At 45.1% G+C, this 14105-nt stretch overlaps 1 protein-coding gene across 7 annotated transcripts in view; it reads right to left on the bottom strand.

Moving 5' to 3' along the window:
* LOC135528129 (plasma membrane calcium-transporting ATPase 3-like) overlaps positions 1 to 14105 on the bottom strand; it is a 33975-nt gene that overhangs the window by 12471 nt on the left and 7399 nt on the right. For 4 of the 7 annotated variants that reach the window (XM_064956969.1, XM_064956971.1, XM_064956973.1 and 1 more), the window contains exons 6-18: positions 10782 to 10913; positions 8024 to 8074; positions 7653 to 7691; positions 7086 to 7247; positions 6686 to 6900; positions 6111 to 6353; positions 5543 to 5784; positions 4825 to 5059; positions 4081 to 4260; positions 3842 to 3929; positions 3632 to 3738; positions 3119 to 3310; positions 1783 to 1996 (exon numbers count right to left, since the gene is read on the bottom strand). In XM_064956969.1, the coding sequence (XP_064813041.1) occupies positions 1783 to 1996; positions 3119 to 3310; positions 3632 to 3738; positions 3842 to 3929; positions 4081 to 4260; positions 4825 to 5059; positions 5543 to 5784; positions 6111 to 6353; positions 6686 to 6900; positions 7086 to 7247; positions 7653 to 7691; positions 8024 to 8074; positions 10782 to 10913 (2100 nt within the window). The remainder of the gene's footprint in view (positions 1 to 1782; positions 1997 to 3118; positions 3311 to 3631; positions 3739 to 3841; positions 3930 to 4080; positions 4261 to 4824; positions 5060 to 5542; positions 5785 to 6110; positions 6354 to 6685; positions 6901 to 7085; positions 7248 to 7652; positions 7692 to 8023; positions 8075 to 10781; positions 10914 to 14105) is intronic. The other 3 variants (XM_064956970.1, XM_064956972.1, XM_064956975.1) reach the window with 1 other exon arrangement.

Raw genomic sequence — 14105 nt, 5'->3', positions numbered from 1 at the left:
GCCTCCGTCCCTCCTCCCATCTCCAGTCTCCGTCCCTACTCCCATCTCCAGCCTCTGTCCCTCCCATCTCCAGCCTCCATCCCTCCTCCCATCTCCAGTCTCCGTCTCTCCTCCCATCTCCAGTCTCCATCCCTCCTCCCATCTCCAGTCTCCATCCCTCCTCCCATCTCCAGACTCCATCCCTCCTCCCATCTCCCATCTCCAGTCTCCGTCCCTCCTCCCATCTCCAGTCTCCGTCTCTCCTCCCATCTCCAGTCTCCATCCCTCCTCCCATCTCCAGTCTCCATCCCTCCTCCCATCTCCAGTCTCCATCCCTCCTCCCATCTCCCATCTCCAGTCTCAGTCCTTCCTCCCATCTCCAGTCTCCGTCTCTCCTCCCATCTCCAGTCTCCATCCCTCCTCCCATCTCCAGTCTCCGTCTCTCCTCCCATTTCCTGCCTCCATCCCTCCTCCCATTTCCAGTCTCCATCCCCCCTCCCATCTCCAGCCTCTATCCCTCCTCCCATCTCCAGTCACCATCCCTCCACCCATCTCCAGTCTCTGTCCCTCCTCCCATCTCCAGTCCCCGTCCCATCTCCAGTCTCCGTCCCTCCTCCCATCTCCAGTCTCCGTCCCTTCTCCCATCTCCAGCCTCTGTCCCTCCTCCCATCTCCAGTCTCCGTCCCTCCCATCTCCAGTCTCTGTCCCTCCTCCCATCTCCAGTCTCTGTCCCTCCTCCCATCTCCAGTCTCCATTCCTCCTCCCATCTCCAGTCTCCGTCCCTTCTCCCATCTCCAGCCTCTGTCCCTCCTCCCATCTCCAGTCTCCGTCCCTCCCATCTCCAGGTCTTTGTCCCTCCTCCCATCTCCAGTCTCTGTCCCTCCTCCCATCTCCAGTCTCCATCCCTCCTCCCATCTCCAGTCTCCATCCCTCCTCCCATCTCCAGTCTCCGTCCCTTCTCCCATCTCCAACCTCTGTCCCTCCTCCCATCTCCAGTCTCCGTCCCTCCCATCTCCAGTCTCTGTCCCTCCTCCCATCTCCAGTCTCTGTCCCTCCTCCCATCTCCAGTCTCCATCCCTCCTCCCATCTCCAGTCTCCGTCCCTCCTCTCATCTCCAGTCTCCGTTCCTCCTCCAGTCTCTGTCCCTCCTCCCATCTCCAGCCTCTGTCTCTCCTCCCATCTCCAGTCTCATCCCTCATCCCTCCTCCCATGTCCAGTCTCCATCCCTCCTCCCATCTCAAGTCTCTGTCCCTCCTCCCATCTCCAGTCTCCGTCCCTCCCATCTCCAGTCTCTGTCCCTCCTCCCATCTCCAGTCTCTGTCCCTCCTCCCATCTCCAGTCTCCATCCCTCCTCCCATCTCCAGTCTCCGTCCCTCCTCTCATCTCCAGTCTCCGTTCCTCCTCCAGTCTCCGTCCTTCCTCCCATCTCCAGCCTCTGTCTCTCCTCCCATCTCCAGTCTCATCCCTCATCCCTCCTCCCATGTCCAGTCTCCGTCCCTCCTCCCATCTCCAGCCTCTGTCTCTCCTCCCATCTCTAGTCTCACCCATTCTCCCATCTCCAGTCTCATCCCTCCTCCCATCTCCAGCCTCCATCCCTCCTCCCATCTCCAGTCTCCATCCCTCCTCCCATCTCATCCCTCCTCCCATCTCCAGTCTCCATACCTCCTCCCATCTTCATCCTCCATCCCTCCTCCCATCTCCAGTCTCATCCCTTCTCCCATCTCCAGTCTCCATCCCTCCTCCCATCTCCACCTACCCTCCCCCTAGTTTCCAGTCTCCCACCTCCTCTTCCCCTGTGCGTACCTGCGAACAGCAGGGTGAAGATGATGGTGAGCTGGTAGATGGCGTGGCCAAGGATGTTCTTCATCATGGTCCGGGAGATGAGGGGGTTGTTGCGGCCGTAAGGCTTCCTCAGGAGCAGGGACTCAGTGGGTGGTTCAGTGGCTAGGGCCAGGGATGCAAAGGTGTCCATGATCAGGTTCACCCATAACATCTGGACAGCCTTCAAGGGAGAGTCCTGGAGGGGGGAGAGAGAGGGAGGGGGTATGGAGAAGAGAGGGAGGTAGAGGGAGAGAAAGAGGCAGAGAGAGGGAGGAGGCAGGCAGAGAGAGGGAGGTAACAAGGAGAGAGGCAGAGAGGTAAAGATGGAGAGAGGTAGGGAGAGATCATTTAGCTTTAAAGCTTGTTTGGGATGTCTGTAGACCGTTACCTACACTACCGTTCAAAAGTTTGGGGTCATCGCAAAACACCACTCTCAACGTCAACAGTGAAGAGGATGCTGGCCTTCTAGGCAGAGTTCCTCTGTCCAGTGTCTGTGTTATTTTGCCCATCTTAATATTTTATTTTTATTGGCCAGCCTGAGATATGGATTTTTCGTTGCAACTCTGCCTAGAAGGCCAGCATCCTGGAGTCGCCTCTTCACTGTTGACGTTGAGACTGGTGTTTTGCGGGTACTATTTATTGAAGCTGCCAGTTGAGCACTTGGGAGGCATCTGTTTCTTAAATTAGACACTCTAATATACTTTTCCTCTTGCTCAGTTGTGCACCGGGGCCTCCCACTCCTCTTTCTATTCTAGTTAGCGCCAGTTTGCGCTATCCTTTGAAAGAAGTAGTACACAGTGTTGTACGAGATCTTCAGTTCCTTGGCAATTTCTCGCATTGGAATAGCCTTCTTTTCTCAGAACAAGAATAGACTGACGAGTTTCAGAAGAAAGGTCTTTGTTTCTCTTCATTTTGAGCCTGTAATCAAACCCACAAATGCGGATGCTCCAGATACTCAACTAGTTTAAAAAAGGCCAGTTGTATTGCATATTTAATCAGAACAACAGTTTTCAGCTGTGCTAACATAATTGCAAAAGGGTTTTCTAATGATCAAAAAATCTGCCGTTTCCAGCTACAATAGTAATTTACAACATTACACTGTATTTTGGATCAATTTGATGTTATTTTAATGGACAAAAAAATTAGCTTTTCTTTCAAAAACAAGGAAATGTATAAGTGACCCCAAACTTTTGAACAGTAGTGTATATCTTTGACCATTTCCTAGTGAGTTACTTACAGTAAGTGGTCCATTTGGAATTTACACAACAGTGAATTGTGGTGTGGTGTGGAGTGCGAGAGTCAGAGATGGAGTGAGTACCTGTGTGATACAGGCGCCGGTGAAGGCCACGATGACAGCCACCACGTTGACAGTGAGCTGGAACTGGAGGAACTTGGAGATGCTGTCATAGACGTTGCGGCCCCACATGACCGCCTTCACAATGCTAGAGAAGTTGTCATCAGTCAGGATGATGTCAGAGGCTTCCTTGGCTACGTCCGTACCAGCGATGCCCTACACAGAGCCACAAAAAAGAGCCACTTTAAATGTACACTGCTTTGAAAAGTATTCACAGGTCTCACATTAAGACAACAATACATGTCAGTAATACCTACTTATGTGTATGATAGTTACATAGTAGTAATGTACTGTAAGTACTAATGTAACAATACTAAAGTACATACCATGCCTATGTAACTATATTGTAAATACATAGGGTACATTTAGTGAAATGTAACGTTAAGTATGGGATTTAATATCTCCCCAAATGTACTAAAATTACTAAAGATGTGTGTCATCATCATCATCATCATCATCATCATTTACATGACTCACCATGGCAAAGCCAACATCGGCCTTCTTCAGGGCAGGTCCGTCGTTTGTCCCGTCCCCTGTCACTGCCACTACCTGCCTCTGCTCCAGTACAGTGCTGTCTATGATGCCTGTAGGAAGAGAAAGTTATCATTGGAAATTATACAGCTGCATGGTTTACCATCTGTTTACAAAAATCGTACTGTAGCTTTGAGTGGAGTGTGTCTGACCCACCTTTGACCAGTGTATGTTTGTCTGTAGGTGAAGACCTAGCCAGAACTCTTAGTTTGGGCCAAACCTTATCAATGCGCTCCTGCTCAACCTGTAAGAAATAAAGATTGTATTATAGGGGTCTCCACAGAAACTGTTGAGTCTTGTAACACTGAGTTATTGAAGCTAATGAATTGAGTCAGGGCACTTGCATTTTTTGTCAGTAAAAGAGTATCAAACAACACATGAATGATGAATTCTACCTCTCCTTTCTCATTTCTGATTCGTCGGTTGAATTCCTTCCCGTCTATACACAGGAAGTCATCCCCAGGCTGGATGATGCCACACTTGGCAGCGATGGCGCGTGCTGTGTTGATGTTGTCACCTGTCACCATACGCACGGTGATACCTGCCCGCTGGCATTTCTTGATAGCATCTGGGACCTGGTTAGAAAAGACACCAGAGTTTTGCTAAAGCCTTGGCACACCCTCTTACTTGCTGATGTACATGATACTACAGAGAAATGATTGAATATTTACTAAACCTACAACTATAACAAAACCTATCATTTGGAAACCCAGAATTAAAATCTTGCAACATTATGATTTGTCAAAATGATCAGTGACAAAAAATCAAGGTACTGGAACAACGTTCCTTGTTAGTTGTCGCATTCCAGTCTGTTGACAGACGCTACGGTGCCAATTATGTTATGTGCATCTGTCCATGAGAGATTACAATACCTATAACTATATACCTACAGTATAACAAAACCTGTTGTGTCATCCTACTGTGCCAACCCTTCCATAAGGGCAAGCTTCTCCTCACTCTAATCCTAGGTTTTTACAAGTTCTTATTTAGACATTTTTCAACAGAATTATCCACTTGAAATGAAGAGCAATTAACAGGCAATTGTAATCCCTGTGGAAAAACTCCACTCCAAATCTACCTACATCTGTGAAAACAAATGCACCCCAATAGAGAATCCCTCTGCGTAAGTACTTGGTTACCTCTGGGCGGACAGGGTCCTCGATGCCCACCACTGTGATACAGATGAGGTCACTGACGATGCCAGCCTCGTTCTCCCAGTCGGGCTCAGGGCTGGCCGGCAGGTCCTTGTAGGCCACGCAGATGGTGCGCAGGCCGTCGCAGGCCATGGGCTCGATCACCTTCTTCACCATCTCGTCCCTGTCCCGCGGGCGGAAACCCCTTGGATCGCCACCACCAGCCATGATAGAGGAGCATCTGACAGACAGAGAGTCAGGACACAGATGCTCTGTATGTTAGGACACAATATTAATGTTTGTCATTTTGTTTTGATCATCAATTCTCATTCAAGGCCCACTTGATCTTGAGGCCCCTTCCACCCCTTTCTCTATCAAAGCTGTAGCCTCTATCAAATCCAACTTTGGGCTTTATTCAATCCGTATTGCGGAGTTTCCGCATTACAGCGTGATTTAAATTTAAAGGCAATGTTCTCACGTTAGAGACTGCATTCACGGTAAATGCTGCATATGTTGGGCTCAATCGGAATCTACCTTTACAATTCTATCAAGCTTCAGCAATGGGGATTGAATAGAGCCCTTTATTTGTATGCGTGATTCACAGGGAAACTAATTTTCCTACTTGTCATGACAAGGCAGGCAGGCAGACAAGGCAGGCAGACAAGGCAGGCAGACAAGGCAGGCAGACAAGGCAGGCCATCTCCAGCCTGAAAGTCAGACTCACTTCTTGAGCAGGATCTCAGAGGCCCCCTTGCTGTAGAGGCGGAAGGATCCATCAGGCAGCTGCACCACCGTGCTCATGGACTTGCGCACAGAGTTGAAGGTGTAGACCTTGTAGAGCTTCTCCTCAGGGATCTGTTCCCTCACAGGGGCATAGTCCCTCTTCAGGTCCAGGATGAAGCCAAGTAGGGCACACTCTGTCTTGTTGCCCACCTGCTTGGGTAGGCCTCCCTCCTTATCCGGGGGCTAAAAGATGAAGATACCATGTTTTTGCTCAATACGTGTGGAGGAAAAAGACAGAATAGGAGACTGGGCAAAACGCACATTTGTATGTAAATTTGTATGTAAATTCTGAATTCTATGAATGGTTTATATATGTTGGGTTAACATGAACAAAATATATTTCCATCCAAATGGCCAATAAAAATGTAAATGTCTTTGCAAGTTAACCAGAAAATAACCAGAAAAGATAAAGTTGTGTCCCTTTACCATTCCACATTGCAGACATTAAAATGTGGGAGCATTCAACAATATGCAAGTATCTATCGATCTTTCCTAATCCACCCTCTCACCATAATCTTGGAGGTGTAGGCGCTGTTGACAGCTATGGCATTGACGAGCGTGTCCAGCACTTTAGGATTCATCTGGTCAGGGTGTGGGACCTTGTGGAAGTGCTGGTCGCCCGCGTAGGCCTGCACCACGGTCATTCGGTTGGTAGTGAGGGTGCCTGTCTTGTCGGAGCAGATGGCCGTGGCATTGCCCATGGTCTCACAGGCATCCAGGTGGCGCACCAAGTTATTGTCCTTCATCATTTTCTACAGGGAAGGAGGAGGAAACAGATGGAGATGGATCTTACTGTTAGGCCTCCACCTGAGAAACTACAATACAATTCAGCTGCATGTACAATATATAGTATAGTGTAATCGTGCCTTGACTTTGCCATATGGGGGATATTCGAGCAAAAACACGCAGCGCGCACACAGACAAGCACTTACGCACACACACACACACACACACACACACACACACACACACACACACACACACACACACACACACACACACACACACACACACACACACACACACACACACACACACACACACACACACACACACACACACACACACAGTTTATTACCCTTACCTTGACAGAGTAGGCCAGTGATATAGTAACAGCCAGTGGCAGCCCCTCAGGCACAGCCACCACCAGCACTGTGACGCCGATGATGAAGAACTTGACAAAGTACTGCACATAGACGGGGGTACACTCAGTGAGCCACTCCCGGCCCTGCACCACAAAGGTCTCAATCACAAAGTACATCACCAGGATGATCACTGTGATGGCTGACATGACCAGACCTGAGGAAGAGGACAGACAGACACAAAGACATGGCTACTTTGATCAAAGAACAATGTGAAGAGTTTGTCGGTAGTAGTGTATGCACTGCTAGCCAACCTTGTGCATACACAGGTCAAGTCAGAGTGAACAAGCAGGCCAGCAAAAAATTGATTATGAATGCTGAACGTTTAGAATCAGCCCTCACCTGCCTTCCCGATCTGCACGGCCAGTTTAGTGAGTTTGCCCTGGAGCACAGACTTCTCTTTTTTAGGCACGTTGCCCTTTTTCTTCTCCGCTTCCACCTCCCCACCTTCAGCGCTCTTCAGGGGCTGCATCTCCATGGCAACAGCCTCATCCTGTTTCTTGGCTAAGGTTGGGGGTTGTCACAAAATTAGGGAGTGGTTAGGACGTTTAGAGAAAAGCCAAGAGGTCTAGTGGGTGTTATCGGCACAAAATGGCTGCCATGCTTCCCCCAGGTGGGTTCTACAGCTACAGTATGCAACTGTAACAGGATGTAAAGCACTTATGATACCTAATGAAAAGGCCTGTAAACATACAACCCATTATTATCAAACGTACAGGTAATATGTTTTCAACATAAATCAAGATATTGCTTCCATCTTATTTGAGAAGTAAAATGTTTTCAAATATTTTGTATAAATTATTACCTCATGCCATCTGTTGTTTGCATAGTTCCCCAAAGGATTTACATAAAGTAGCCTACTTGAAATTATGGATGATTCCTCTGCTTTGGAATCCCCCTGTTTCTTACCTTTGTTCTGATTGTTTTCCAGTGTCCCGTCTTGCTTGCCTGAGATTAGGCGAGAGAGAGAGAAATATCTAGACTGATACAGCAGAATGTGACAGACATATTGCTGCATGGGAGGCAAACATTGCTCCCATTTTAACCCCCCTAAAGGAGTAAAAATCGAATGGGAAAATGAATAGACAAAATGAAAGTGACAGAAACGTGTGAAGAAATCGCAACGACTTATATAAACATGTTAAACTTACTTTTCAAAATATTTTACAGTTTTTTTTTTCAATTAAATTAGGGGTCCACAATTTCCCATGGGAGTCCCATGGAATATCTCTAGCAAACCCCTTCACCAATCTAACTAGTCTAGTAGGGGAAACACCTACCATTCGTGATGCTGATCTGTTTTGCTTCGACTGCAGGGGTATTATTGCCCTCTGATGAGATAGTGGTTTGGGATTTGAGATAGGGACAGGGACAATAAGAGATTTTATCAAATTAAGAGACAAAAACAATCAAAACAGTAAAAAGGATGAGCAACAGAAACAACAAACAAGGAATGAAAAAAAATGAATGTATGAGACCTCAGGAGCAGCAAATAAGTAAACCATTGCATCATGTCTCTCTGTGGTCTTCATTGTGAAGCTTCATCCTAATCAGAGGCCCCCCTCTGTGTAACCCCATCCCCATCTTGCTCTCCCTCTTTCCATTAATGTATTGATTGCTTTGCAGACTCCTATGCTTTTAGATATAATTATTAAGCAGCTAGCTACCACTCTTCATTTCAAGGAGAGGGAGACAGGGAGAAAAGTGTCTGCTCATGTACTGTAAATGCACACTGTACAGTTCAGAGATGCTCTGCTCTCTCTTTCTCATAAGCAGAAGGAACATCAGGCCTTGAATGACACATCTTAATGGAGCATCTCTTCAATACACCTATTGAAACTGCCAATGCATGATACTTATATACATATGTCTGTGTATATACAGTATAAGAAACAGACATTGTGAGTCAATCATATGTAAATACATCCATGTATATATGAAAAGTTCATTTCCAAAACGTTATATGCACACATTTTTTAAGTTTGTGTTTTTTCATCAGAAGTGAATGCTTATGGGTGTGTAAAATATCACTGGTCTCATATTTTGGTTAATGTATTGTAGATGTGTATTAAAATTAGTTTTGTTGCAAAACGATATACAGTTGAAGTTGGAAGTTTACATACACTTAGGTTGGAGTCATTAAAACTTGTTTTTCAACCACTCCACAAAGTTCTTGTTAACAAACTATAGTTTTGGCAAGTCGGTTAGGACATCTACTTTCTACAAAATATTGTGGACCTCCACAAGTCTCTTTCATCCTTGGGAGCAATTTCCAAACGCCTGATGGTACCACGTTCATCTGTACAAACAATAGTACGCAAGTATAAACACCATGTGACCACGCAGCCGTCATACCGCTCGAGAAGGAGACGCATTCTGTCTCCTAGAGATGAACGTACTTTTGTGCAAAAAGTGCAAATCAATCCCAGAACAACAGCAAAGGACCTTGTGAAGATGCTGAAGGAAACAGGTACAAAAGTATCTATATCCACAGTAAAACGAGTCCTATATCGACATTACCAGAAAGGCCGCTCAGCAAGGAAGAAGCCACTGCTCCAAAACCGCCATAAAAAAGCCAGACTACAGTTTGCCACTGCACATGGGGACAAAGAAAAAAAACTGTTTGGCCATAATGACAATCGTTATGTTTGGAGGAAAAAGGGGGAGGCTTGCAAGCCGAAGGACACCATCCCAACCGTGAAGCACGGGGGTGGCAGCATCATGTTGTGCGGGTGCTTTGCTGCAGGAGGGACTGGTGCACTTCACAAAATAGATGGCATCATGAGACAGGAAAATTATGTGGCTATATTGAAGAAACATCTCAAGACAGTCAGGAAGTTAAAGCTTGGTCGGAAATGGGTCTTCCAAATGGACAATGACCTTAAGCATACTGGCTTAAAGCCAACAAAGTCAAGGTATTGGAGAGGCCATCACAAAGCCCTGACATCAATCCTATAGAAATTTTGTGGGCAGAACTGAAAAAGCGTGTGCGAGCAAGGAGGCCTGCAAACCTGACTCAGTTACACCAGCTCTGTCAGGAGGAATGGGCCAAAATTTGCCTAACTTATTGTGGGAAGCATGTGGAAGGCTACCTGAAATGTTTGACCCAAGTTAAGCAATTGAAAGGCAATGCTACCAAATACTAATTGAGTGTATGTAAACTTCTGACCCACTGGGAATGTGATGAAAGAAATAAAAGCTGAAATAAATAATTCTCTCTACTATTATTCTGACATTTCACATTCTTAAAATAAAGTGGTGATCCTAACTGACCTAAGACAGGGAATTATTACTCGGATTAAATGTCAGGAATTGTAAAAAAACAACAACAAAAAAAACAGAGTTTAAATGTATTTGGCTAAGGTGTATTTAAACTTCCGACTTCAACTGTATATCCATTGTTTAGCTGGAATGGATTGTTCATATCCTGTATAATTAACATATAAATTCAACTCATCATAAATCTAGCCTGAGGCTATAGTCTTTGGTTAGAGTTAGACCTCGTCCCAAATGGCACCCTATTCCCTATATAGCGCACTACTTTTGACAAGAACACAGATCTCATATTACTGTATTGATACAGTTTAAAAGATATAACAAAAAATGTATGTCACAAATGTATCATTTGTACAGTTGTAATTATTGTCACATTTGACTGTGTAAAACCTTGCACTGCTACTTTTGTCTCTGAGAGGGAGGAGGATATATCTAATTTTGCAACAAAATGCGATTGTCTCTCTGAAATAAAACCATCAATTGATCGATTTTTAACAGATACCTGTCTGTCATTGAACATGCCATGATTAGATATGGGGAAAAAACACACCAATCACTTTCAATAAGTTCTTAAAAAAAGCTCATTTACTAACATTTCTGAAAATGGATATATAGCGTTTTGGAACGAAACTCTTCATATCCATTTTAAGCATCTCTGGTATATGTATTGTGTTTCAAATATACTATATTTGCTTCATACTCACAAAAATTATACAGAACGTCTTAATGACATTACACCTTCAGCCTGTCTTATTATCTTACCTTTCTTGTCTTTCTTCTCATCCTCCCCCTCCCCCTCTCCAGCCCCCAGTAGAGTGAAGATGATTCCAGTTTGAGAGTTGATCCCCACAGCAGTAACTAGCATCTTTCCTGAGCCTTCCATCACATGAGTTCCTAAAGGGATACAAAGATGAAATTCCTAAATAGACATGGGAATAACCCTTCACTTTTCCCCACAATTTTTTTTACGTTGCAGCCTTATTATAAAATGTATTAAATTATTTGTTTGTTTTTCCCTCAGCAATCTACACACCCCATAATGGGAAAGCAAAAACAGGTTTTTAGAAATTTGTGCCAATTTTTGAAAAACAACAACAACCCGGAAACATCACATTTACATAAGCATTCAGAACCTTTATTCAGTACTTTTTTGAAGGACCTTTGCCAGCGATTACAGCCTTGAGTCTTCTTCGGTATGACGCTACAAGCTTGGCACACCTGTATTTGGGGAGTTTCTCCCATTCTTCTCTGCAGATCCTCTCAAGCTCTGTCAGGTTGGATGGGGAGCATCGCTGCACAGCTATTTTCAGGTCTCTCCAGAGATGTTTGATCGGGTTCAAGTCTGGGCTCTGGCTGGGCCACTCAAGGACATTCAGAGACTTGTCTGAAGTCACTCCTGCGTTGTCTTGGCTATGTGCTTAGGGCCGTTGTCCTGTTGGATGGTGGACCTTCACCCCAGTCTGAGGTCCTGAGTGCTCTGGAGCAGGTTTTCATCAAGGATCTCTGTACTCTGCCCCGTTCATCTTTCCCTTGATCCTGACTAGTCTTGCAGTCCCTGCCACTGAACCCCCCCCCCCCACACACACACACACAGCTTGATGCTTCCACCACCATGCTTCACCATAGGGATGGTGCCTGGTTTCCTCCAGATGTGACGCTTGGCATTCAGGCCAAAGTGTTCAATCTTGGTTTCATCAGAACAGAGAATCTTGTTTCTCATGGTCTGAGAGTATTTAGGTGCCTATTGGCAAACTCCAAGTGGGCTGTCATGTGCCTTTTACTGAAGAGTGGCTTCCGTCTTCCGTTGCTTAATTTGGCCGGGCGGTTCAGCTCTAGGAAGAGTCTTGATGGTTCCAGACCTCTTCCATTTAAGAATTATGGAGGCCACTGTGTTCTTGGGGACTTTCAATGCTGCAGAAATGGTTTGTACCCTTCCCCAGATCTGTGCCTTTATTAAAATCCTGTCTCGGAGCTCTACGGACAATTCCTTTGACCTCGTGGCTTGGTTTTTGCCCTGACATGGACTATCAACTGTGGGACCTCATGTTCAACCAATTGAATTTACCACAGGTGGACTCCAATGAAGACGTAGAAACATCTCAAGGATAATCAATGGAAACAGGATGCAACTGAGCTCAATTTTGAGACTCATAGCAAAGGGTCTGAATACTTATTTAAATAAGGTACTTCTGTTTTTACTTTGAATAAATGTGCTTTGTCATTATGGGGTATTGTGCTTAGATGAGGGGAAAAAATGATTTAATAGATTTTAGAATAAGGCTGTAACATAACAAAATGTGTAAAAAGTGAAGAGGTATGAATACTTCCGAACGCACTGTATTAATCACGTCGCACCTCAAACAGAAGGGAGAATTTCCATTAATATTGTTTGCAATCAATATGCTGTTCAAAGAAGGTTATTGTGGAAAAATCTGTGTTTATTTCTATGATGTAGACATAGTGGACTGCTAAGTTCACATTACACAGTGACGTCATCTTCGCTGAGACCTAAAAGCCAATTCTCATTCCTGGAGTGACAAGCTCGACTCTTGTTCTAGAGTTTTACATGGTTGGCTTGAGTGTGATGTGCAGTTGGGAAGGCAGGTTGGAATCCAGAGGCAACGCAGAATTACACTCACCAATTACACTCTGGAGCTACTGTAGTTTGTGTTTTTAATCACTGAGGAAGGTCACTTTCCTCTGTTTCGCCTACTGACCGGTGATCTAATTACTTTTGTACAGCAGAGCTCCATTATGTTCCCATTAATTAAAATACTTTATCACAAGAGACCAGGAGTTGTTCAATAACAGTGTTCACACTGCCTAATACCAGGGAGTGGAATAGCTCAGAATACTGCTAAATATGTTTGATGTTGATGATTGCTTACATATGTAATGGCTTGGGACTGTTATGAACTTGTGCACTAAACCACAGCATGAAAATGGTTATAACAAATAAAGTGAATGTATTTTAACTAGAACTGATACATTCTTATCGGCAGACTCAGCAGCCTTGGTTTCTCTAATGACTGCCTCACCTGGTTCACTAACTACTTCTCAGATAGAGTTCAGTGTGTCAAATTGGAGGGCCTGTTGTCCGGACCTCTGGCAGTCTCTATGGGGGTGCCACAGGGTTCAATTCTCGGTCCGACTCTTTTCTCTGTATACATCAATCCGCACCCGCCCGCCCAACTTGCATCACTACTCTGGACGGTTCTGACTTAGAATATGTGGACAACTATAAATACCTAGGTGTCTGGCTAGACTGTAAACTCTCCTTCCAGACTCACATTAAGCATCTCCAATCCAAAGTTAAATCTAGAATCGGCTTCCTATTTCGCAAACAAAGCCTCCTTCACTCATGCTGCCAAACTTACCCTCGTAAAACTGAATATCCTACCGATCCTTGACTTTGGCGATGTCATTTACAAATTATCCTCCAACAATCTACTCAGTAAATTGGATGCCGTCTATCACAGTGCCATCCGTTTTGTCATCAAAGCCCCATATACTACCCACCACTGCGGCCTGTATGCTCTCGTTGGCAGGTCCTCGCTACATATTTGTCGCCAAACCCACTGGCTCCAGGTCATCTATAAGTCTTTGCTAGGTATAGCTCCGCCTTATCTCAGCTCACTGGTCACCATAACAACACCCACCCGTAGCACACGCTCCAGTAGGTATATTTCACTGGTCCTCCCCAAAGCCACGACCTAAGTTGTCCGCCTTTCCTTCCAGTTGTCTGCTGCCAATGACTGGAAAGAATTGCAAAAATCACTATAGTTGGAGACTTATATCTCCCTCACTAACTTTAAGTGTCAGCTGTTAGAGCAGCATACCGATCACTGCAGCTATACACAGCCCATCTGTAAATAGCCCATCTAACCAACTACCTACCTCATCCCCAAATGCATTTGTATTTTTCTGCTCTTTTGCACACCAGTATTTCTACTTGCACGTCATCATCTGCACATATATCACTCCAGTGTAAATTGCTCAACTGTAATTACTTCGCCACTCTTAGCCTATTTATTGCCTTACCTCCTTACTTTATTTGCACACACTGTATATAGATTTTTCTATTGC

This window comes from Oncorhynchus masou, chromosome 33, assembly GCF_036934945.1.
Source record: "Oncorhynchus masou masou isolate Uvic2021 chromosome 33, UVic_Omas_1.1, whole genome shotgun sequence".
Taxonomy (NCBI): Eukaryota; Metazoa; Chordata; class Actinopteri; order Salmoniformes; family Salmonidae; genus Oncorhynchus; species Oncorhynchus masou.
Note: the sequence above shows the minus strand (reverse complement) of the source record. Positions and strands in the feature narration are given on the sequence as shown.